Source organism: Aptenodytes patagonicus, chromosome 2, assembly GCF_965638725.1.
Source record: "Aptenodytes patagonicus chromosome 2, bAptPat1.pri.cur, whole genome shotgun sequence".
NCBI lineage: Eukaryota > Metazoa > Chordata > Aves > Sphenisciformes > Spheniscidae > Aptenodytes > Aptenodytes patagonicus.
The window spans coordinates 95363919-95391442 of record NC_134950.1 but is presented as its reverse complement, the minus strand read 5'-3'; the positions used below and the strand labels follow the sequence as shown (position 1 = coordinate 95391442).

The 27524-nt window shown below is 36.7% G+C and overlaps 1 protein-coding gene across 2 annotated transcripts in view; it reads right to left on the bottom strand.

The window, feature by feature from the left end:
• Positions 1-27524, bottom strand: part of EXOC2 (exocyst complex component 2) — a 136029-nt gene that overhangs the window by 86767 nt on the left and 21738 nt on the right. For both annotated transcript variants that reach the window (XM_076330457.1, XM_076330456.1), the window contains exons 5-7: positions 17793-17906; positions 12612-12736; positions 107-187 (exon numbers count right to left, since the gene is read on the bottom strand). In XM_076330457.1, coding sequence (XP_076186572.1) covers positions 107-187; positions 12612-12736; positions 17793-17906 — 320 coding nt within the window. The remainder of the gene's footprint in view (positions 1-106; positions 188-12611; positions 12737-17792; positions 17907-27524) is intronic.

Below are 27524 nucleotides of genomic sequence, written 5' to 3'. Positions count from 1 at the left end.
GAGACTCTCCTGTTTTCTACTTTCTACTATATTCCTAGCAATATATTAAAGGTTGTTAGAAAGTCCAAAGTCCATAAATAGTTGCTGCTGGAAGGACAAAACTTACTGTTCAGTACATTCTCCAGTTTTTGCGTCATGGATCCTTCTACTTTTTCCGTTCCATCCGCTTCCAGTTTTTGATGGATTGCTGGAATAAAGTGTCTAGTTAAAATGCAGAACATTTTAATAGGTGGGAATACATCACATCAAAGTGACACTTTTAAACATTTTTAAAATTAAAAATAAAGTGTTATTTCTCTTGTTAGACATAAAAAATACAAACATGCTTCATGGCAGCAGAGTCTAGTGGAAGACAGGGCTTCGAGCCAGACACTGCAGAATTTTAACCATTACTTTAACAAAGACTTCCTGTATCTTCTTGAACAAGACACTAATGCTCAAGGAAAAAAAATAACGTGGAGAGAATAATCCCAATTAGCTATCTTGTAGCACAAGTGTCAATTTAGTATTTTGAAAAGTAAGTATCATTTAAGCACAAAATACTTTTGCTTTGTAAGGCAAAGTTTTTACACTGATCTCACCAAAAAGGAATTACCAATAATTAAAGGCCAGAGAGTCATGGGGAATTTGGATGACCCCAAAATCAAGTGCTAAACGCTCCCCCACCAGTTGTTTTCATCTATAAAAATGCACTCTCAAAACACACAATTTAAGAGTAACTTGTAGCAACACACTGCATTAACCATTACACAGAAGCATTGTGATGCTTTTGCTCAAAACAACATGAAAATGGAGGGAAGTTTGCTTTTTTTTTTTAAGATGCTATTTTTTTTCCTGTCCTAAAATGCCAAAAGCCCCAATTCTTGTTTCCACATGGTATTACTAATGGATGTGGAAATGTGTAGTATCAGCACTAATTTGTTGTTTTATTATAATTTCTTTTTCACGAAGGGAGAGATTTACCAGCATAGCCTGACTACACTATACCACTCTGGAAATATGAACAGTGAATGGAGTGTAGATAGGCCTTTCTTCTACTTCCCCTCTCTCAAACAGCCTTCCTTCCCTCTTCTTCTGTGTTCAGTACAACCGGCACAGACCAGTGTTTCTTTTTCCTTTTTTTTTTTTTTTTTTTTAAGGTAGTATTCCTGTATATATGCATACAGCATATATAAAACAATTATTTAAAAATACTATTTTTCTTTCAAATTTTTAATCTGTTAACATATGTAAAATCCACTCTATCAAATAGCCATCAGTTCCTGTTGCTTTAGATAAAATTAAGGCTTCTAAAAAACCTCCTACTGCTTCCTGCTGATTCTCGGTAGAATGAAGTGAAGCTAAGCTACCCTTGAAAACAGTGATGCTCAGTGCTTTGAAAAAAGCGAGTAACAATACGTTTTAGTTCAAAACACAAATACAGTTTTGAAACCAGTCTCCCAATTGTCCCAGCTTATCTTGCTTTGGTTTGCGTGGCAGAGCAACCTGAGTCCATCAGCTGGATTCTTTTAAGATGAAACAAAACTAAAAGATGCACTCCATGAGTATACCTAATGTGCTCCAGGAGGTACCTGGAATTCAATCCACAGGGTGATACTTGAGTTAGTCTAAAATACCACCCTAAACTCCATATATTGTGCACATAGAGATTGCATCGCCAACAGGTTTCCGCTATAATGCCCCCCCTACTTGCCCATGCTACATAGATGCAAATTAAGAACAAGCAAACACGGACAGAAACTGCCTTTAGTACGGCAGCCTTGTGGCCTCAGTCCTACTGTAAGCAGAGAGAGAGGGCGGCTATTCTGAAAGGATGGCCCTTGATAGTCTCCAGCCTCCTTTCAAAGGAGGAATTTTCATTTGGGGCAGGGGCAAGGGCAAGGAGGGTGTGTGTGTGATTAATGGAATTTTCTCTCTCTCTTTTTTTTTTTTTTTTTTAAATTGTCAAACATCTAAATTTGACCCTTCAATCCCTTGATCCTACACAAAGAATTTCCGGAAGCTTTGCTTTCTTGAAAATGCAAGAGCACCTCTTTATTTTTGTTATTAAAGTCACTAGAGGGGAAAAAAAATAAACCTCATTTAGGACACCATATTTCTTAAGACAATCAACACTTAAATGAAATGAACTAACAGATTCTTGCATATTTTAAGGAACAGAGGTCTATCTTAAAAGATGGTGTATTGTTAACTGTAGCACATATTTTATATATGATGTGGACACCACTTACCTACAAGAATACCTCTGCAATTTTATAACAAAAACATTAAAGGTTCTAATGATATTATTCCATTTATATACATCAGTTCCGGTCATGGGCAGCCAGTTACTGTACTGCAATTAATGTTACATACTGAAAGGCAAGTTCATCAGAACAGCAACCACAACATAAGCAGATATTTTAAGACCAAATGTTGCAAGTACTATTGGAACCGCATCAAAGTGTAATGATTTGAATTTAAATATTTCAAAATCATTCTAGGAAGCATATTTTTGAAAGATACTTTCTAAATGGATGTGGATAAAAAACTAAGTTATATATTGCCTCAAAGATTTTTAAAATTTAGTATTTTGGAACCATTAATTACATAGCATTAATTGCTGACCAATTAACTATAATGTTACTCCTGAAGGGGACACACCTAAGAATTTCCAAAACTGAACTGTAACATCTAAACCTCTATCAAAGCACCTTTTGTTGCCAATACATGTAAAACATGATGAAGACTTCCTTTAATGTACAGTACAAGAAGTTTTGAAAGACCATGATTTACCATGTTAGCATTTTCAAAAATGTCAAGTCATGAACTGTAGTTTTTTTATTTTGAAGGCAGCTTATTTAGAAGTTGTATCATGATCATTAACCAGTTTCTGAAAGTTTTAAAACACATCTTCTCCAAAGCAGTTCTCTTTCTCATCTCCTTTAGATAAGGATACAATAGCAATACTATTCCCTCCTCTTCCATTTAGAAGATGGAAGATAACATTTTTCACACTGGTAGCATTTAAAGTCAGCATCTTAGCATAAAGTATTTGAGATTCTTAGTTTGAAAATAGTAGTGTTGTAAACTCAGGAAGAATGATACCATTAAGCCAATTCACAGGCATGTTCAGACAGCAAAAAAGATGCCAATGGGGAAAAAATAAAAATAAAATGAGGTATTAAGTTCTAGAAAGGTGGAAAGCACTGTGGAGTACAGATAAAGGCATATGAAACATATGTAACAGGTAGGGTAAAACAGGAGGGATTTTTGGACCGCTGTCTGAAATAAGGTATTTTAGGACATACTAAAAAAAGTATAGACCTACCTAAGTTACTCTGTATATGCACAAGAGGATTTGCTGTATTTCCTTCTACATATTTAACATGCTACTTTGTGTACTGAAGCTATTTTTATACATTATATTCAGATTTAGCAGTAAGTGCATTCATATGTATACCAAAGCTGGGTTACAAAAAAAAAGTTTTAAGTTTTCATAGTGAGAAATGTTATGAAAAATGCTTTATCAGAAAGTCTAAGCTTACTTTGTTTGCATCAACTGATTTTTAAAAAGCTAAGTACATGTTCCTTCCATGGGGACCAGACAAAAAGTCTCGAAGTTAGAAGTTCAGACAAGCAAAACTATATGCAGTCAAGAAAAATATCTGTAGACCTAATCTGATTGGAAGGAATCTAGAGATACTCAAGTTATTCTTTTATCTTAGCGTATTAAACGCATATAATGGTGGGATGGTGCTGTTTGGGACAATCCCCGTTCTCTTGCACCCACATGCTTCCTTTTGCTGGATCTAGCAATCACACAGCTGCAGGGCAGCCATAGTGAGATGATTTGGTGGAAAACTAACTCAGTAAGTACAAAACTTCTTTATTGATCAGTGAGCTTGTCTAAACCTTGCCTTAGCTGCATCACTGCAATACAAGGGAAGAGGAAGGAGCACACGGCCAAAGGCAGGTGGAAAGCCAGCCTCCACCTCTCACAGTAACCAGCAGTTAAGACTAACTTCAAATGCAACTTCATACCCTCAACTCATCACTGGCTGCAGTAAGAAGAGCAAGGAGAAAATCTTAGGTCTTTGAAGGCCTGAAGTAAAGGATTGACAAGATTTTTTCTTGACTTGTCAGTCACCCTGGACTTACCTGATACAAACTGTACAAGCTGGAACAGCAGTTGGAAACCTAGCAGAGCCTGTTTACCATTATTGAGGAGCTTGACTGTAAGGAGCATACAATAAATAAAGATGAGGAGAAGCTAGGTCTAGACGCTTCAACTAAGGCCAGAAAATTAACTGTATTTTGTATCATCTTTGCCAATAAGTGTTTAAGTTTCCCAGCTAAGTAGAATATTTAAAGACTTGCAAACTTCAGAGCTGCAGTGAGACACTAACTAATCATAGTGAAGAGACCCAGTTTAAAGCTCACAATCTCTAAACCGTGACTAAATACTTCAGAATTGGTTATTTTAGGTCAAAACAGATGCAAAAAGTTCAATCTGGCAAATAAGCCATAGTACAGGCCTTGTAGTAAAATAAACTGCAATTAATTCATTGCTGCTTGTGTTGAAAACAATTTTATTTAATCTAAGGAAGGATATTGTTTTCTACTTGGCAACCGTAAATCTAACAAGTTAAACCACACTTGCCAAGATCATGCAGTTTTTGACTTGCAAATTTCATTCTTGATTTACTCATTAGTTATTTTAAAAACATATTTTGAGACAGGCACCAAGAGTGGTATTCTCAAAACTTCCTCAGCCTAACTCAGCTCCAAGCAACATAGATGCAAGTTTTCTACCATTTTCTGATTGAAAGATAGCTAGAAATGCACTTGGTATATCTGAAAATCTTACTTATTTCCACAGAAATATGGTTAAAGGGGGGGGGGGGGGGGGGGGGAAGTACCTGAAATGAATCAAACCCTTTTAGTCAGATGCAGAAAATAAGAGGGGGGGGGGGAATACAAAAAAGGCAAGACTGACTCAGCAAAGTATTTCTGAAGATCTAATGTGGTAACTATGAAGAACTTGGCACAAAAGCACAGTAATGGAGGGATGAGAACACATGTGAACATGCTGCCAGGATTCACACCAATGCATGAATAAAAATGCCTTTGGTTCCCTTTATTGAAAAGATTAACGATTTTCTGTAATTTGAATGAAACATAAGAAGGTTATTGATGAGGACAGCGCTCCTATGTAGGGTAAAAACTCTTCTGAATGGATTCAACAGCAGTACATAGCTGTATATAATGAGCAAAGCCATACATAAAAACAGCATGTCATGAACACAGCTGGTAATACATTACACTATGAAAACCTAAAAAACCCTGAAGTTTGTTACTATGGCCAATAATCAATACTGCGAAGTTTTTTTTTTGTTTTGGTTTGGGTTATTTCCCTGAGATTTCTAGATATTTTTGGAAATCGCATGGCAAACTTGGCTTTATTTTGGTAAACATTGCTAATCCAAGCAAAAATTACAGAATATTGAAGTAAATATAGTATTGTCTTTAATTGCCTTTTTGTGTTTTGTTTCTCTAGCACTTACTTTTTCAAGCTTGTTTACCCAACACTGGCAAAAATCAAAGAAAATGGACAGACTTAAAACAATACAAAAAAATTTAAAGCACAGTGCTAGGAGGGGAAGTTATATGGAAACAAGAGACCAAAAATTGTAGTCTAACAACATCGTGAGGCCTGGTAACTTTGTTCTCACACAGGTTTATATTTAAGCAAGCGTGACATTTCTAGGCAAATATCTCAGAAATAGACAGGAAAACAGAGTTTATTATTTTGCTTATGGATCCACTAAAAATTCTGGGACTGGACCCAGGCCTTTGCCAGGATACTTCAGAATTTTAGAGTATGGGAAACGCCATTCTCTTTTTACCAACACAGTGCTAACCTACTGGATCTATGAAAGCTAATGGCAGAAATAAAAGCAGCTTTTAAATATTGCATGTATTTTAAAAGTGGTATGGAAATCAAAATGGAATGATGTAACATGAAATTATGCTGGTTTTATGGCTTCTAGGTCAAGTCTGGCTCAAATTTAATCGTAGGTAATTTTTTGTACACTTCCAATCAACTACAGTATTTGCTATTTGAAAACTGCAATTGCAAAACTAACCTTCTTTCTTTTTGACGCTTTACTATTTTTCAAATGCAAACAAAAAAAATTAACTTACCTGAAAAAAACACCTCATAAAACATGACAGCCACACAGTAGCTAAAAGCCCCCATGACTGCATCCATTTGGAGAAATTCTGCTAGTAATTAGCTTACATCTCAAACGATTACTGATTTAAAAGAAGCTATATGAGCAGTCAGCATAAAAACAGGTACAGCCTTGGGCACAGGAATTTCACTATGGACTGAGACAACTCCTGCTGTTTCACACTTTTTCAAATCAGATAATCTCTTGCTTGAGACACTGAAAAAACCACCCCCTAGACAATGCTATGCTAGAACATGCATGAAAGGAAAGTTTGAGCCTTTTAACAATCATGATCACATAACTTTCTTTTTTAGAGTTGCATTAAGATAATTGGTCTGCTACAGAAATTGTTCATAGACATTGCATGAAGAGGAAGCATCCACCTGAGACTAAACTACCTACCGCCACTTACATACTTTACTGGCATTCCTCTGTCAGGTCATCTCTCTCTCAGCATACATTGCTCACTGCAATGTCCCCCTTGTTATCTAGTGCTGCAAGATCAGAACACAAGTTTTCAACAATCAAACTTAAATCAGCATGCCTATTTTTTCATTGTGCATACATGAGAAGGCCCATAAACATAAGGACAAAATACGTAGCAATGATAGTGCAATTGCTTCTTATTCAGCTTTTGTGTACAAGTGTAGCACAAGGATATCTCAAGCCTTCAGACATGAGCATCCACTTGGAAAGCTAAGCTGAGCTTAGAGCACATCAGCTATTGTTTCATGACTACTTGATCTTATTTCTTAAACTGAAATAATCTAACTTGCATCTACTGTGGGGCACAAACGTGCATGTAAGCTGTTACTCTGAAGTGACTGATACGCTGTTAGATACATGCATCTTAGTTTATCCTTGCCAGCTTGTTGCCACGGCCCTGTTCTTTCTTAACCTCTATGAATTACCATACTGAAACTTACTAGCTGTAATAGCAAGCTGTTCTTAACCTGCAAAGACTATATTCTATCACTTGAAGCGGGATGAGGAAGATAACATTAACAGACACGTACCACGCAGAGCACTCAACACAGAGCTATTCTAACCATTTCAAGTCAGCTGCATAACATTTAGGTAGTAATCATATGTTTGAATTTGATTTACTCAAATACATATGTTTAATAAAAGTTCACACTATTTGGGAAAATGTATATGAGACCGAAGTAAAGCAAAACTGTGAATTAGATATGTTATAAAACAGGAATGTGACAACAGCAAAACCTGGTATAATAGTCTGATGCCATACTACCTAGCAAAAACAGTCATGGACTAGCATTTCATTGGACAAATAGACAAAAAGACAAAAGAGAGTGAACTGAGATAAGAGCTATCAATGTAAAACCACTTCAAAGTTAGTCAGTCATCAGTTTAGTTTGCAAACAGAATCACTAATGAAAAAGTAGCTGTATGTACTGTCTTTAAATTCAAACATGACATAACTCCTCAAAGGCCAGAAGCAAAGGGACACGTATATGACAGACAAGCATCAGTTTTTAGTTTCTCAAATTCCCAGTCTGACTCAGAATTGAATATAGATCCAGTGGTTTCTTTTGTTTTAGTTCCAGAGAAAATTAATTTAACAGACTTAATGGCAACAGAATATGCTTATTCATACTGAATCAGATCCTGGGTCACTGACGTGCTCATCCTAGAATGGGTCTTAGGCGGTGAAGTGTAAAAATATTCTATAGGAAGGGAAAAAAACCTCCAAACCCAAAACCAAAAAAGAGGCATTGACCAGATATAGGACCATTTCAGCTAAGTAAACATTATCCTAGCGTATGTATTAAGTAAGGTATTAGACAAAAGGCCAACTACAGTCTAAGTTCCCCATCATATTGGCATTCCCATAGGCCACATATCTGAACAGGAGTGGAAAGGGAAAAAAGGAATAGTGCTGTAATAGCCAGCAGTGCTTGCTTTGTAGAGATTTTTTTCTGAAAATAATGTAAAATGTGTTTGTAGTTGTAACTGCACAAGAACTGTTGCCTTGACAAACTAGAGAATCAGATCTAAATCTCAAATTTGTTCAACATATCAGTGTTTCAAAGACAACCCAGCATCTTCTTTACTTGCCAATATGGATGTCATACTTGCATGGTTTTGCATAACTGAGCAACTGAAGTGGTCATTTCCCTATTTTTTTTCCTTTCACTTAAATAAAAAGAAACTGCAGCCTAAGGCTCTTTGTAAAGAGCACTTCTGAAAAAAGTATATTCAAAGTAAATTAATTTTCTAGCTTTCCAAAGACTTCTGTGCGGGACATGACTTGCTCATGAGAATAAAACATGACTTGTCTACAAGCATATAAACAGCAGCCCTTTCAGGAATGCTACTTTCTAGGTTGCAATTAGAATTATGGGAAATAAATCAGCTGAACTCCCCATCGTTGACAAGTGGGTCAAGTTGAGGTGAGCCCAGTTCCCCTCAGCTCCGTTTACAGCACCCTTCAGCTGACGAAACAAACTTCCTGTTGAACATCTCCTTTGCAGCAAAGTCACTGTCAAACTGTCAGCCAAGCTAATGGGCAGAGAGACACGAGGATCTGATAAGGCAATTCTGTTTTCCAAGAAATTAAACCAAGCAAGCAAGGGTTCTGGCCTATTTGACCTCTTATTTTCTTAGTAAATAGTTTCTAAATCACAAAATACAATAAACATCTTGGGATAGCTTTTTTATGGTTTTCGTTGCTTACTTGTGAAAACATTAATACTCATTTAAGTGTGTAATACAGTCTGATAGCACACTTAAGATCAGACTGATCTTACTGATCCCAGCTAATGAAAAAAGCTGCACCATAATCAGTAATTCAGGGTTTCCCAGATCAAGTTCATATATTTGAAACAAACATTGTTAAAAGTGTATGAGTTAAAAAAAGCAGGTATAAACAGATGTGCAAATAGATGAACGTGAAATACCTGGTAAAGCAAGTGTTATACCTCTTAAAGTGAGCCTTCAACAAAAAGTAGCATCCTGTACCAATTTAGGGAGACCTAGGAGAAATAACTGTACACAGATAGCTCTGCTCTACAACAACAACAGAATGGACCTACAGTTTATAAAACACAAGGTTTGGAAGTTGTGTTCTAGGATATCTGGAGGGGGAAACTGAGAGCCTATTTTTGCCCATCAACAAAAATTATCTTCAGAAACTGCATTAAATTTTAGAAATCTTCCCAGAGGAAGTGAATTAAAGAAAACCCAAACCAAAACGAAGCAGCTCAGGAAATTTAAATCATATTGGAAGACAGTATTCAATAATAATTTTCCCTTGAGTCACTTTTCATCTGTGACAGTTGTATGCTCAGCATCAAATAATGAAAGTTTGCAGAACCAAGACTACGACCTTAAGAGTTTGTGCCGAATCTTTCAGCTTTCAAATATAAACTATTCTTCATGTAGCTTTGTTTAAATGCATACAAATTCTAGTTGTACCTTTTTAAAGGAGAAGATAAGACACACAAATTCACCCTTACATGTGTAAGGACAGAAAAGTCCCATTATATCACATTGTACAAACACTATATAGCCAGAGTATAATGAGATTTTTAATTTAATGTTCTGTTGTTAAAAGAGCTTGAATTTCATAATTCCATGCCTAAGAATGAATGGGAGTTTTGTTTGTTTGGGGGGTTTTGTTTGTTTTGGTTTTGTTGTTTGGTGGTTTTGGTTTTGTTTGTTTGCTTTTTTAATCTTGCATCTGAGCTGTTTCTCTAGAACAATGCTAATGATGCTTACACTTAATTCTTGTCATCTTTCTTTTGAGAAGACTATAGTGATCAAATGTTCTAGAGAAAAGCTTTGACATCTGGCAGGAGTGCTGGATGATGGCATCAAAGATACCCTTTTTTCTTGCTGCTACTGGAAGCCTCTCCACATCCAACTTAGCTGTTGATTGTACCTATCACAGGTTCAAGTCTTTCAGAAGTTATGCAATTTTTCCAGCTACGCTCCCTCAAAAATACTCTGCATAAGGGAGAAGAAAGGGCAAATGAGCAGTTCTGCATGACAAAGCTGAAATACATATTCAATAAGGGTTTTTTTTTTACTGAAAAGAAACAAAAACACTTCTGCACGTGCATTTAACAGAGAAAAGCATATTAAAATGCTACAGAAGGCAACTGTGACCTGCACTGCATCCTCATTAAGAATTTGCTTTCAGAATTTAAAAACTAAATATTGTATTGGTAAGTCCCTTGAACTCCAGTGTTATAGCTTCAAATTTATGAGAGATTAAGACTTCAAGTCTCTAATTTTCTTCTACAACAGCATCAAGGCCATTCTTTCTTCATACTATTTTAATTCACTGTTTATAAGAACACAAGATACAAGTCTGCTTCCTTTTGAGCACTTAAGGGGGATCACTGGAAGGAAGACAAAAACAAGCCATTTTGGTTACAGACGAGAAGTGGCACCAAGAACCACATGAGTCATCCCAAGTTTTGAGTTCATAATTTATCTAAAGGACTGCACTGGTAAACTATAATTGTAGGTAAAAATAACACTCTGATACAGATAAGAGATGCAAAACAATATTACAGCTATTATATCTTTTTTAAATTGAGAACATAGTATTTAGTGAAATAAACGAGTTTGCTTTCCCTATCATTATTTTATTACTATTTTTCACATTCCTACTAGCTCTCTCACCTCTGCATTTATCCAGAAATCAGTCTTCAAAGACAAGAAGCCTACACTTTAATAGATGGGACAAGAGAAAATCACTCAGTTGTGTTCAGTCTTTCTAAAACCTCACAACATTTATGGTTTGCATTAGCTTTCTGTAAATCCTACTAAGTCTTTGCTGGTCCAAAAAATAATCTTACAAGATAACACATACTTTTTATCCATAGCAGTAACCGTTTGGAAACAGAACTCTGAATCTTTTAGAGTATTTGATAGTCTACATGCAAAGCAGATTTGGTTGTGAAAAACAAGTCACATTTCAAAATTTGTTCAGGATTATTTAGGATTTTGAACTATTTAAAGAAAAATTACGATTTCAACATTTTCAAGATATTTAAGACTTACAAAGACATAGCCTATTATCATTTTTCCTAACATTTAGGAAATGTTAGGAAAATGTCAGCTTAAAAAAAAGTCAAAGAATGCCAAATACTGATTCTTCTTAGTGTCTTTTCCTACGACTACCACTCTGTAGTATTTCCACTAAATCCTTTAATACTTCTCTTCTGTTATTGAACCTATCTAGGTTTAGGCCAAGGTCTTCCAAAACTGATCAGTAATAGGTCAGTTCTGGGGGGGTAATAAAGATGTTTAGGAGTTAAGATTCTTCACAGGAAGAATCTTCAGATGTCTCTAGAAGAGGTCTTCCCTGCCAAAGCACGTGTGTTCGCACTTGTGGAAAATGTTCTCTTAAAAATTACCAAATTAGGCAGGTAGCCAAAGGCTATCAACCACTTTTGAAAATACTGTCATCTGAAGGGCAGGTCACTGGTTAATCTGCCCGGGGCAGGAATACAGGTGGACCACCAGGTGAGACAACACTACCTTCCCTTTTCCCTGACATGTGGAAGTCGCTATTAGTTAGTTAGTAAGTGGCCTGCAAGCGGGTCAAGAGAAAATTGGTAGTTCTCCAAAGCAGTGTTCCTAAACCCAACAGAAACGCTAGCTTGGCTGAGGCTATAAGTAGATATAAGTTTTCTTACTCCATGGTACCCATAACACAGGATCAATGATCAGGAGCGATAATCCTGCAATATATAGTAGCTATGGCAACAGCATAGTAGTAAACGTCAAACCTATTGGGGATGGCCCAGCACTGTCACCTTCTTATCCAACACAGTCCCTAACTAGACAGGACTATGGTAGCCCACAATGAGCTTTTACCTGAGGGACATTTTATGCTTTAAGAGTGTATATATATAAAATAATAAATAAAGATATATATAAAAATGGCACAGACAACTAAGCTAATCTCACGAGTGTGTTGCATTTTCCCTATGGCAAGCAGAATATAAAGGCCGCCTGATTTCCCAAGTCAGTGTACTGAATATTCATATAAATATTACAGTCTGACTATGTGATAAGGCATCATAAAATCAAGTTTTTATGTTGCTACAGTTTGTAAGTCATCTTGATATTATCTCCAGTTTAACATTTCCTCTCTTTTCTGGATTTGTGGTCTAAGCAGTTTCATCAAATGCCTCCAATTCCTGTAAGATACATTTGGTGCCACCTTTTGCAAATATGCCACAACAATCAGCTAGCCAGTCCCAGCTTGTGACCAACAGAATACAGATTTTGGGCTCATTATACATTTTTAGAAGAGACTGCGAAGAACAACAATATTTTTTAATATTAAATTCAACCTTATATGCAAATATTGTCTTTTCTTTTATACTGTATTTAGTAAGTGCAAAGCATCTTTACCTGACAGAGCATCTTGTGCTTCAAAAAATGTGCTGAGACCTCCTTTCACATAAGCTAGACTCCCCTCATTTTTCTTATTGGCTTGTTTCTTCAAATTTGCAACAGCCGTTTTGAGCTGATCAAAACTGAAAACAAACAAAAAAAACCCCTGTGACATTCAAAAAACTAGTAAGGTCAGCTAATGAATAAACAGAACAAACTACTTGGAAAATAAAGCCTGCTACTTTTGCAACAACTATTCAGGACTGAGTAATTGCTAACGAGTGTGCTTCTCGATAATGACAATTTACTCTTAGTCCAAAGAGCGTTTGTTTTTTAGTTTTAATCCTAAATGGAGGGCTCCTATCACTTGCGATGGAATAGAATTCTTTATAATACAAATTAGTCAAGAAATTTTTTCTAAACATGCAATATTGCTGTTAGTTAGCTTTCTGTACTACATTAAATAGGTGGTAGTAAAATTCACTACGCTTTGTACACTATATTAACTACTGGGATGCTAGAAGTCTCTTTAATAATTACATTTGTTTAGCTCTGCTGCTTAGTTCACAACCCTTTTTCACTTTCAGTTTCTGAATTCCTTCAATATTTTTATGTTGGTTTGGACATACAGTTCAGAATTTAACACAATATTAGTGCAAAAATAAAGCTATACAGATTCCTGCTTTATGAAAGTACGTTTTTTATATGTAGTCTACTGAATTGTTTTTGAAAGAGACTTCATAGGGGAATATTAATCGCCAACTCATCATTGTTGTTTGTATGGTAGGTTTCTTTTTATCTTAGTTTCCTAATATTTCTAGATTATTGCCAGTTTACATTTGATTTCACATTTTTATTTTTTTGTAAGCAGCTGCAATTATTTTAGAAGTCTTACGTCGTGACTAATTCTTCATTACTTGCATATCATTTTTTGTTGATGATGAATACGATCTCAGTAGTTATGCTACTGGATTATTATAAAAGCACTATCACAAACAAGCTCAGAAATACAAATATAACACATGATTTTCATCCTTAAAGTCTTTTATCCTACCTGCAGGCCAAACACATCAGAATCAGACAAAAAACTGCAGTATACCTCAGTGAGGAGAGAGAAACAATGAAGTAAGGAAATTAAGACATCAGGCTTTGCCCATTTTAAATAGTGGTAGAAAAAAAGACATCTTAAGAGAACAAACCAAACTTTAGCCCAGGCAGTGAGAAGGCTATCACCACCTGCTGGGAGGTAAAACACACTGGCACACTTACAGGCATTTTCCATTTTATACTGATGATGTCACAACATTTTGCTTTATTTCCTGTTTCCATCTGCTGGACAGAAATCACATTACTCAATAGCTGGATTGGTATACTTGGGCATACAAGAAGTACCAGCAGCATTTTCAAACTAACAAAAATCTGTACAGTTCTCTTTTTAAGCACTGTTTCATGTTATCTGATGATCTAATAGTATGTCTAAATAGTTTATTTATATTTGTCAGGATATTGCCAGGGGTAAAAAAAAAAAAAAAAAAAATTAAGAAAGATGTTATTTTGATTGCTTAAAAAGAATTTCCTTCAAGGAAAAAACAGACATAAGCTAACCAAAACATCAGTGCACCACACATCTAGCACTCCCAATAGCTGAGGTTACATAGAGGACAAGAACTAAACCATTGCTGTGTATTTCCGGAAAAACAGCACAAATGATATGGGGCAGGTAATTATACAATTCCAGAATATTTCTAAGACCACGCATTTTGCAGTAGGAAGAAAAAAAAAAAAAAGTATTGCTTCTTCTTTATTTGAAAAGCTATTTATAATTAGAGTCAAAACATGATTCAATTCACCCTACCCTTTGAGCCATTCTTCCTGTTGAGTTTTACACAGCTTTTGCACCTTCAATGCTAAGATTTAGACTTTATAAACCAATATAAACTGAATTAATATTCAAAAAGCCAGCTTTCATTTAAAAACAAAAATTAATACTTTTTATTCCACTGGACTGAGGGGACCATGACTTGAAATTGTTAACATGCAAAGACACAAATCGATGGAAGATTTTTTCCCCAAGAAAGATGAAGAACTTAAGCTGATACCAGACAAAGTGTTAAACATGTTTTTTCTTAATAGAAAGCTTCAAATTTACGTGAGAATGGACTTTCAGGTACTGACCCATTGGCATAGTACAAGTTAAAAAGGCACCATACAAGCTAATGTAATTATTTAAGTTATCAATTCATAGTACTAATGACCAGAAAAATAAGTGTTTTTACTGACACCTTGTCATATCAGAGATATAACCATTATATTATGCTGTTGCTCATATTCCATGGTAATTCTGATAAAAACTCATTTAATCAGTTCTAAGTAGTCATTTAATTCATTTTCTGGATCCACAGCATCCTTAAATGTACCCAAGCCATCTATGACAGACAGCTGTCAAATCAAATCTCAGCACTCTCCAGTGCTGGTGATTCTGCAGCTTTCCAAGTTATACTATCCCAGGGCTTAAGCAATCTAATATTGTTTTTAATCTGCATCTAACCTAAAACTCCCTTGTTGCAAACTGAGACAGCTTGTTCTATTCTTGGTAAACCAAGAACAATTGATGGCTATCCTTGAACTGCCCACTACGTATTTCAGAATGTGCATTCTGTATTAATTTTGTTTCTTTTCTAAAAGCACCTAATTCATTCAAGCTGTATACCTACAGATATTTATATCCCTACTTTTGTGGCTCAGCTCTCGTATCTTTCTTAAAGCAGTGGCCAAAACTGGGCAGAACACTTCAACTGCAGCTTTAATAATGCCGAGCAGAATAATTATCCCCATGTCTTACCTAACATAGCGTGCTGGTTTTGGCTGGGGTAGAGTTAATTTTCTTCATAGTAGCTAGGATGGGACTATGTTTTGGATTTGTGCTGGAAACACTGTTGATAACACAGGGATGTTTTAGTCACTACTGAGCAGTGCTTGCACAGAGTCAAGGCCTCTTCTGCTTCTCACCCCACCCCACCAGCCAGTAGGCTGGGGGTGCACTAGAAGCTGGGAGGGGACACGGCCGGGACAGCTGACCCCAACTGACCACAGGGATATTCCATGCCATATGACGTCATGCTCAGTATATAAAGCTGGGGGAAGAAGAAGGAAGGGGGGACGTTTGGAGTGATGGCGTTTGTCTTCCCAAGTAACTGTTACGCGTGATGGAGCCCTGCTTTCCTGGGGATGGCTGAACACCTGCCTGCCGATGGGAAGGAGTGAATGAATTCCATGTTTTGCTTTGCTTGCGTGCGCAGCTTTTGCTTTCCCTATTAACTGTCTTTATCTCAACCCATGAGTTTTCTCACTTTTATTCTTCTGATTCTCTCCCCCACCCCACCGTGGGGGAGTGAGTGAGCGGCTGGGTGGTGCTTAGTTGCCGGCTGGGGTTAAACCACGACAGTCCTTTTGGAGCCCAGTGTGGGGCCTGAAGGGTTCAAGATAACGACAGGTTTGATTGCAATGTGCTAGATCGAATTTATAGCTGTTATAGCTGTTTAGCTTTTAATTGACAGGCTCCTGTGCTTGCCATGGGGCTTGCTTGCCTTACTGTACATTAGAGTCTAGTGCTCGTTAGTGGCTGCTTTTTGCTTTCGCTGCTTGCTGTACTGCTGCACTGCTGATCATCTGACTCTGCTGTGCCTGGGAACTTTTTGATATCAGCAATGGCGATGCACCTGGCCTGGCAGATGGCCAGGGCATCGCTGCTGTTCCTGTGCTGCTGTACTGGACAGGCTGGAACTCCAGTGTGAACTCGAGTTGAAGGGACTGTGACCTGTGGATGAGTCCACGTGGGAGCAGGACACCCTGAAGCGTCTGTGGCCGTGGATAAGCCCATGCCAGAGCAGGTACATCTCGAAGCATCTGTGGCCATAGTTATGTCTGTGCTGCGTCAGGTACACCTCTGAAGGGACTGTGGCCCAAGTATAAGTCCACGCTGGAGAAGGTACACCTCGAAGCATCTGTGGCTGTGCATGAGGTCATACTGGAGCACCTCAAAGCGTGTGGCCATGGATAAGCCCACGACAGAGCAGGTACACCCCTGGACGGATTGCAGCCGTGGGTAAGGCCATGTTGGAGCAGGTTTACTTCTGAAGGGACCGTGGCTGTGGGTAGGACCACACTGGAGCAGGTGTATCTCTGAAGGCATTGTGGCCCATGGAGAAGGCCATGCTGGAACAGGTGCACCTCAAAGCAGCTGTGGCTGTGGATAAGCCTATGCCGCAGCAGGTGTACCCCTGGAGAGACTGTGGCTCATAGATAAGGCTCCACTGGGAGCAGGTACACCCCTAAGGGACTGTAGTCTGTGCATAAGTCCAAGCCGGAGCAGGGGCAAGGGGAGGAGTTCATTACAATGTTAAACCCTATGGTCTGGTCCAAAGGGACCACGGGTGGAGACTGTAATGGAAATACCTTTAAATTGTTGTAACCCAGGATTTGAGTTGCATGTTATGGGAATTACTATAGCAAGAACCCCTTGTTACTAGCCAGTCTAGGAGCACGGGGAGGAGTTCACTGCAATGTTAAACCCTATGGTCTGGCTCAAAGGGACCAGGAGTGAAGTATTATCCAAACACCAGCAGACAAAAGTTTCAGAACTCATTTATACATGCAAAAATATATTCACATAATACATTCATGTAAGTACATATTATGAACCAGATTTAAAACCAAAGATGTTAATGGTCAAAATTTTAAGATATTTACCTCAAAGATCTTACTCACTTGTCCAACTTCTTTTACTATAGCATTTTCCACGAGTTAACTAAAAGCTAACTGATACTATTAACAGTTTTACTCTTCAATGCCCTTATCCTGAGCTTCCAGGCACGACTTAAGTTAACACCTGGAGTTTCCACTCCATGCTGCCTAACTTCTTGATTCATAAACGGCTTTAGCCTGAAGCAAGACAACTTCCACCTGACCCTGGGGGGGAAGGGCCCCTTAAATTAGGTCCGGTTAAAGATGACGTTTTTCTCATAAACACATTGAGCAAACTGGTTGATTCAGGTTTCTAGCCAAGGAGAAACACCACAGGTAGTAGAGACTACAAGTCTATTACTGTAAATATCAACCACCAATGACACATCTATTGTATAATGAAATAACATCAAGTGACTTGCATTTGAAACAATTATTTATACGATAGCAACAAACCTTGTTGTTGAATGATTCTCAATCAGGTACCAGGCAGCAGAAAAGTTTTCACTAGTGAAATCAGCACTCATCCCAGGAAACAGTGCCTCTAAATCTTTTTGAGGAAATCTGCCTCTGAAAAATAAATATTCATTTCTTCAGTGAGACATATTCTGGTGAACAGCTTACAATTAAAAATGTCACATAAAAAAATCCAAACCCAGAAAACAAACCATGTTCTAACAAGATGTAAATACAAACTTGTATCTCACCATGAAGTTAAATCTGGTATTACAGACTCATGTAGCATGACTGGGAAAGAAAAGATTGAAATCTAATCTAAGTAAAATTAATTTTACCATTTTGATTTCACCATTACACATGACAGAAATGTTGCCTGTACAAAATGCTTCTAAAGAAAGAGAACTGCTGCCTTCAGAAAATGGGACTTGACAGACTCACCGTGATACTAACATTCAAATGCAGGACCACTAATGCTGAATGTACTCAAAGTCAACTCTACCTTTTAAACAGGAAAATCAGTACACCAAGCCAAGTAAATAAGAGAGAATATTCTCTGTAAGCCATGAACCAGTATCTATCGAACTTTAAAACGACAGGACATCACCAGGTTGACAGCTTGTAAGTGATCTCGCACCATCATCGTCTATTGGTTCATGTGGAGCAGAAGTCCCACAGAAACATGAAGGAAGATACACAGAGCATACTTCCATTATATACAAACACTGAAAGAAATCCTGAGTTAAAATCATCCTCTTTCAAAACAGAATACACTGATCTGTCTGTTCATAGTACACAAAACAAAGGAAAAGTGGGCATGTATTGAGTGAGAAACAGCATGCTTGCTTTGTTTTTATTCAGTCTTATCACGCATAAAGATAGCATGCAAGCCAATTCCTTGTGAAAGCAGTTTCTCTTCAACAGTATTTTTGAAACTACAAGTAGGTTCTAAAATGCTCATACAGAAAATGTATTACATTTATTTTAAGTCAGTGTAATAAAAATATTTAAAGCACTTTTTGATGAAAACATGACAATCTTCATCCCTCAGTCCAGACACACACTTAACACTTGGCCATATTCATTCCACCACGCGCTCTCAGTACATCACTGGGTGCACTCACCACTCTATTCTTTACCACCAGCTGCACCCCATCTTCAGAAATTAATCGTGGCAACCAAGTTTACTTTTGGTCAGCCCTGAATTGGTCAGGCAGTTGGACTAGATGATCATTGTAGTCCCTTCCAACTGAAATATTCTATTCTGTTCTAAAAATTTACTATGTCATTTTTGGATCACAATGTCAAACTGAAAAGTCAGTAAAATCCCTCTCTGATGCTCACAAGCTAGGTGAATTCTGTTATACAAAGTACACTGTACACAAATGCAAACCTGTCATACTTTGCATTTGAGACCAAACTTGGGCGGGGGTAGCAATCCAGAGAGTCAGCTATTAGAATTACATTTAATACGTATGAAAAGCCATTTGAATGGAAACAAAAGCAATGATTTGTTAGTTTTTGTTTTTCTGTAATCTAAACATATTTCAAGATAGCTAAAGCTGTTTCTATTGCAAAAAGCAAACAGCAGATTAAGTGAAGTAAATCTAAAGGCAGGCGCATTAAAAAGTACAATTATATAAAAACAAGAGTTGTTTTCTGTAAGTTTCTATTCATATCCAAATGGCCATTAGCACAAGCAGGTACAAAGGACCTACATACATAATGACATGGCACAGAAGTCTTTCATCAGTAGCACCTGATTACAGCAGGGGCATGAAACAATAATTTTTTTAAAAAAGCAAAAAAAAAAATCAAATGAGATGCAAGGAAAAGTGATGATATAAAAAGTAGAGAGACAGGGAAAATAGTGTGAGAAGCAAATGTAGCAACTAAAAATGAAGGTTCCAACATTTCTCTGTGTTCAATGAAAAAGTGATAATGTTAATATAAAAATTTACAAACATAAGTAGTGAGATTCAGGATTACCAATGACCTTGAATTTCATGAATGCCAGTTAGTTAGCAGAAAATGCTGATGGATGTAAGAAGGAGAAGAAAGTTTCAATTTATCCTTCCTTTAAAGACACTTTAAGATATCTTATTTTTCATTCAAAGTAGTCAAAAGTGTCCAGTAGGCACACGAATTTGCAGGACAGTACTTCACATGCGATACGTGGCATGGCTGTCCAAAAAAGCTTTTATATTAAATCCACGCATGGTGGCATCTTTGTGGTCAACTACATTTTTTAATGCTAAGAAACAAAACAATAAAAAACTTTCAGTTACCTCAAAAGAGACTCAGAACTTCAATGCAAGCACTATATAAGTGCATGCACACAATACAGAAGCAGAATTTTGCTTATATTTTTCAGAACTTCAATGTATTTTCTCAGAAGCCAGAAGAAACAGATATAACACAAAAAGCACACACACTCAACAAATACACCATTACCAAATGCTACTTATTATTGCAAGATTGTAAGACACATGCATGACAGTTTAAGCTTATGCATGAGCTATACAATTCCTAGGGAAAAAAAACAAACATATTTTTTATATATATTGAGATAAAGACCAATAATTTAGCTAGGGATGTAATGAATTCCCGCAAGTGAATTTTGCCCACAGACAGTGGGACAGAAATGAAGGGGCTTTTTTCAGTTTGATGTTTGACTGCATTGAAAAGTTATTAGGAGCTTTTTTCCAGCAGATGTATTTGTGCAGAACCATAAATTAGCAATGCGTTTATGGGTGCTTTTATCTGTGCAGACATATTTTAGACATAGTCACAACAGAGTAGAAACATGAATGTGAATGTGTGCAGTGTGTTAACAATATGTTATACTCTATGGTGTAGTATCCGTATTTTTATCATAAATTTTACCAGTAGTTTTTCCACTAACAGATATGGGGAGCTTGGAATGACTTGCTACAGCTGTCTTCACAACAAGCTGCTCACTAAAAAGTTCAAACTGAAAGCAACTGTATTTCTAAAATGTCTGGCTAGATGCATCTAAAAAAAGACTGACTCCACATACACACAAGTTTGTTTCATTAACTTCCATTAGTACATTAAGTAAGTCCTTAGAAGTTGTTCTCATGAAAACTTGCTTACCGTTTACTTATAAACAAGCACATATGTGACTTGAGAATGTATTTCTGTTTTATTCATCTCAACATTATGGGGTGAATATGAATTAGCAGCAAAAGCTGAGACCATGCTGACACACAATGAAATTGTTGATCATTTTTCTGTTGATTTGCTTGTTTTATAAGAATCACTTCAGGAAGCAACTCTGAATACTTAATCATTGATTAAAAAGCAATCACTGTAAAAGAAACTGGGAACCACAAATTGAATCCAGAAAACCTCAGAAAAAGAAGAGAGAAGTTTACCATCCTTGACAACTCTACGTATTTTGCTACCTTTACAATTTCAGCAAAGGTACACATATTGGATTTATATAGTAGTACTTTCTGCTAGGCAGACTATTTTATTTAAAATGGAACCAGATCTGGTACTAGACCTCTAGTTAACATTTTAAAGTAGTCTTACTCATCCATCAGCAACAATTTTAAATATAAAAGTAATTAAGATTTCACATACTGTTTATTTTCATGAGAACTACAATAAAAATAAATTTGGTTTCAAGCCGCTATACTCTCTCACTTCCCTCATATTTTGAGTATACCTATACAGTCATGCAGTATTAGATGTAGTGGTCCTGGCTTCCACGTGAAGGGCATGCACATCCACTTTGGATTCAAAACACATAGGGTACAATCAATTCACTTGCACAGCATGTGCCCATCAATACAAGTCCCTCCCTCCACTACCCCAAAGTTTAGGTTCTGTATAGCCTGATACTCAATAAATCTAATTTAACATCACAGCATATATCAGCTCTTACAAATTCTACTACAGAACTCGTGCACATACACAGTATTTATATTCTCTGGAGGTTTAAGATTAGCTGTAATCTCCATGGGTAAATCACAGCCTCCAAGCAGTCACAACTGAGTAATAGCAACAGAATGCAATGGATACGAATGAACAGAGCTTGACTATGAATGCAGCTTAGCAAGTTGTAATTTTTCTGTAAAGATTATTTTGCTCCCAGAGTTTCAGAATGTCATAGTATGCTTTTCAGCATACATGACAATATTTGCAGATTAAAGGCAGGTCCCAAAACAGGATACAGCCACCAAAAGGTAACTTGAACCTCAATTACACAGGCGTTTATAGGTCAAAAGGAGCAACTTTAAATAAACACAGATTCTGACTAGCAACCAGCATAAACAAGCTCCAGCTAGAGCTGCTGTACACACACCCCCCCCCATCTGGTACCAGTCAGACTCCTAGAAGCAGGCTTTGTACCAGCTATACTGTGTTAATCATGCATGAAGACCAGCATAAGGGACACTGAAGTAGACTAAACACAACAAATCAGAAGGTGTTAACAAAGGTCTCTCCAACAACCAAAAGACAAGGATGCACTCTGGCAATTACTCCCTAGTAGCATTGGGTTTATCAGAAATGTGAGAGCAAAATGACAACCATATTCAAAAAATGGCAAAATCTGGTAAGAGAAATCTACTAAGGGATTATAGGCTGGTAGCTGCAACTGATGCATCAGCCTTACAAGCAGTAAATGTTACTGTATTTTTTAACATCCTAAAACTAGGTCTATATACTACATCTCTCTCCCGCATGTTTCGCAATTTTTCCACCTGCACCTCTGTGATTAAAGTTTCCACAAGTCCATCACATTCAAGGATGAAACTGACTGCATTTCCATACAAGCCATTTAAAAATAAATAAACATCAAAGCCTCCACAAAGTCTTTTCCTATCTCATGGTAGCAAGCTGATGTTTACCATTAGGTGGCAGCGTAACATCATCTGTTCCCACCTCCCAGATGAACTGTTTTGGAAGCTGGCGTGGGAAGAGGGAAGCATCTGTATTGAGTGGGTGGATACAGAAGTATGTGGAATGTACTTAGCATGTCAGCATTTGCTTTCATGTACGAGATGGATCCACCATAATGACCTCTGCTACATGCAAAACAACAAACACTATCCAAAAATTTTCTAACCACCAATAGGTCTGACTGCTGTTACTGCTTTGCAGAGAATGGATTTTCTTAGTCTGACAGAGTAGGTAGAGGAGGCAGGGAACCTTTGATTAAACAAGGACTTGTTGTGCAGGAGGGGAAAAGTATGTGGTACGTCTGAACAAGCAATTCATTCACAAATCTTACGCAGATCTAAATTTTCCAGCAACAGATTTCAACCAGTGCCTTTATGAAACAGGCATCACATATTCTCTCCCAGAACCGTTCAAAATCCTGAACAATCCGATATTGGTAGGATGTAACCTACCAACCTGCTCTTGTAACAGCTCTAAAGTGAGAAAACCAACTCAAGTACTGCAATATTGCTGTTAATGTTAGCATTTTCATACCAGCTTTCCACATTTCTCAGACTGAGGTGACTACTCCATATACTCTTTTTCTTCCTGCAAGCTATTTAAGCCTTCTCTAAGGGTTTCTGGCTACATCTGCATAACACCACAGCCAGAAATATTCCTTTGGGAGGAAGGTGGCACAGATCTGCTTTGCACTTAAAGCCAACATAAAGATGGTGATAGAAAACTAAAGCTTTTTATCAGTCTTTACTCCATTCGGAAAACTAAAAACCTAGAACTCAAGGATTAAATACTTTAAATACCTATTTTCTGGTGTGAATGAAATACTTCATAGCATACACACAATATGCACTAAGTGATAGCAATGTAAAAAAACCCCTCATCTAATTGGATCAGTTCAGTATTTCAAAAGATGAACAAACAACTGTTAGCAAGGCAGGAGAACAAATATGTGCACTCTTCTATGAATACATCTGTGACTTTAAGGATCACCACTGAAACATAATAACCAGCAAGTTCAAGTTTCATTACAATATAAATGATTTTATTATTCAGCAACTGAGACTCTTAAGTTAGTTGTATGGCACAAGAACAGCAATTAATTCTTGGAAAATATGAAGAACTTATCAGCCAGCAATTATGTATACTTACTACTTGTTAAACTTGCAGGCTGAAAGATGATGGCTTGCACACGGTGTGTACATATAACTTTTAAAATACCTTGACTATCTAAAAAACAACCAGGAGAATGACTGTGTGACCATAGTTCGTTCTTTGCATCCTTGCAACATTTGAATATGAAAAGAGAATTCCAGTGCACATTTTGAGTATATGTATTACTCCTACAATATATCTACAGGCAGTATTCTAATTATTAATAGAATGTGTTAGAGCCACTATTATCTATTTCCTTTAATTCACAGTTCAAACCTTTTGTTCACTTAAATCCCAGTCACTCCCAATTAAACTCCAATCTTAAGTCTACTGAGTTAGAATAAATATTTTTTTGTCCCTCTGCGTGCCAAATAGTTTAATGAAATGCTGTACTAAAGCACGTCTGTTCATTACTTATGGGATCTTTTTCCTAGTATATCAATGTCCCATTTGCAACACCTTGAAAGTACCCACCTGAATGATTCAGAATCTATGATTAATTTTTAAACACATTTTAACTGGACAATGCACCATAAACAATGTTTAAAAAAAAACACAAAAGGAACTTTTAGAACTAAGCATATCCCATATTAAAAATAATAATAATAATAAAAATCACAACAGATAGGTGATCTAACTCTTTCCCATGCTGCAGATTGTCTTTTCTGTATCATTTGCTGAAGACTGACAAACACTTTCTAGGGGGAGGACTTCTTTCTTTCTTTCAGTCTGTAGTCTACCCACTTCTTGCCCTCTCTTCAGTGTGCTCCCATCTAGCTTATTCCTATTCTATTTTCTCACATCTATTTTTCACTGTTTCTCTCCCTGGTCCTCTCTTTAATGTTTCTTTTGTTTATCACTATTCGTATAACCAATACAAGGCACTCCTTTCCCTTCCTTATCAGCCATCAGGCTGCAAGGGTTGTAAATCCCACCAAGTCATACCAATGCCAAACATTTCAGCTTCAAAATTAAAATACATCCCAATTTGCACACATTTAAAAATAGTTTAAAGAAGCCAAAGGTATTAATAAAGGAGAGACCCATTACACTGCAGAGTCCCATCTCCTTCTATACACAGCTGTTGTTCATCATATTAGGCTTTATTTTAAAGCATCCCAAAATTCTAACAATTTTTATCACTTCTAGTGACAAATTATTCCCATGCCTAGTAACAGTTGATGCTAATATCTTGCTTATCCACCCCCTTCCTTAATTTATAATTGCCTTTTTTCACTACCTTGTACAGCTTCTCATTACTTACCCATCCCATACATCAAGTATTTGCAAACACGTGAGTTCAGTTAAACTATATGGTACTAGACATTATTTTATAAAAGTAAACATCGCATTGCTCCAATTTTTCAAGCAAATTATGAAAGCTTTTCCATTAGGGAGGCACTTTTTAAACACAGTGTTCCATCTATAGTCACAACTATTAACACCGTGCTGTGACCCATAATACGAGGGCAGACCAGGCTTTTCCTCTTTCCCTATCTCTCTCCCCCCTCCACAACTTACCCCTCAATCCTTCTACACAATTACTTGTTATATTGACTAGTGTTCCTTCTCTCAAACTGGTCATTTTCAACACAAGTGCTTGCCATAATCTTCATGCTTCACCTCTAACGAACTTGGAGGTGAACTTGGAGATCAATGAACAATGAACTAGGCTTTATATATTATGCTTGCCCAAATATTTTCCTATTTTCCTGCCCTCACAAAAAGGTTATTTCCTATCTGTATTTACATATTTCTGACTTATTTCTTTTTCACACAAAATCTGAGATTTCATTAATATGATATTTTCTAATGCTTTCAGGTGAAACATTCAAAATATAATATTGTTGATTTCATATTTAACAAACATCCAAACAGATGACTCTAAATTAAACAAATCCCAAACTAATGCTGTTAAGGTTTCTGGAAGATAATTCTTAATCTATCACATTGACACTATCTTAACTGTAAGAACTATCAATTTCGGTTATGAAGTAAAATATTACATCAGAAGTTTTGTTAAGATAACAACAAATTAAAAGTAACCGTGACATAACCATTGTATTTACAGAAAGTAGTATTGTGAAATACATATGGATAGAGGACTTTGCAATAGAACTAGTTACCTTGACTTAAATTCCAGATAAAATAATGGAAAAGCTGTTGCAGGGTTCAACAAATACAGAATTAAAGTACAGAAAATTAGTTTTAATGTCAGCCAGTCACAACTGTTTCATACAACGTTTGAGAACATATTACGTGGGTTTTGAGATTAAGTGCTTCATTGAAAAAAGTAACCAGACAAAATTAATATATTGTCATTTTAAAGGAGACTTGCTACCATACGATTGGTTGAAAACTTAGTTTTACATAATGTCAATAGAATACATCACATGGATTAAAGAACTAACTACAAAACAAAACCCCAATCAGTGAAGAAGCAAACCTGCAAACATCTGTAGATAAAGTTTTATTAAAGCTCACATTACTCTTTCATCAGTATTTGCATCATCACCAATAATAGCTTTATCACCAATAATTTTTTATAAATAGTTGGTAAAAATATTAAGAAGAAAGACTGTCATCTGGACTGAGAAGACAGACTTGTCAAGGAAGCAACAAATAGAGAAACACGGTCAAATGCAAAGAGATACTGCTAGGATAAAGGAATCCAGGCCATCCCTACAGAATAATGAGCGACCATGCCAGCAGCAAAAGTAGCAACTCAAGAGACTCAGCTAACAAGCCACTCCCTGCTAGTTGCCAGTGCAGCACTGTGGTAACAAGGATTATTATGGGTTTTTTTAATTTAAGAACAGGGGAGGGAGAGTGGAGGAGAGACAGAAAATCTTCCGGTAAGACACTGGAATACTGTCCACAGTCCTAGAGTCCACGTTTTGACAGGGTTGGAAAACTGGAGAAGATGAAAGACATATCTATTAGAAGTTACATCAGAGGCTGGAGAAAAATACTTAGAGACAAAATCTTCAGCTTATTACAAAAACTTTGGGTTAGCGTTTTGAAAAGAAAGAAAAATACATATTCAAATTAGGAAAGAAATGCACAGCCAGAGGCTGGGAAGCTGATGACAGATCCACTAGAAATCCCATACAGATTTTGTGAAAGTGCAGTTTCCCCATCAAAACACGGTAACAATGGACACTGCAGATTTTCTCCAATGCACTCTTCTTCACAAACAGAGTATTCAGCAGATGAGACCCCCAGTAACAGTTTAATTTTAAACAGCCTTTGTTTTTGGTAGAGCTGGTATCTTGACCAAGAGAAATATTATTCCTGATGCTATATCTAGGAGTTGGTCAGGTTTGGAGCCCTAAGAGTGTCCCATTTAAAGCCCTCTATAGTGAGTGATAAATGGAATTAAAGTTTCTGTTTCAGAAAAAAATGTCAAAAAATCCACCATACTTACGAATGAAAGTACATAAGTCTGTGGGTTGGAAAACAGTATTAATATTTCAATAAAATACACTAGTTGATGTGGTATAATAAATCACATTTTACAGTGCAATTTTAGCAACAGAGAGCAATCTAAACATCCTTAAAAACCCCATGAAACTCAAATGCAACAGTAAGTATTCCATAACTACAATGTATAAATCCAAAGCCTTAGGTTATTTACCAGTTCTCAAA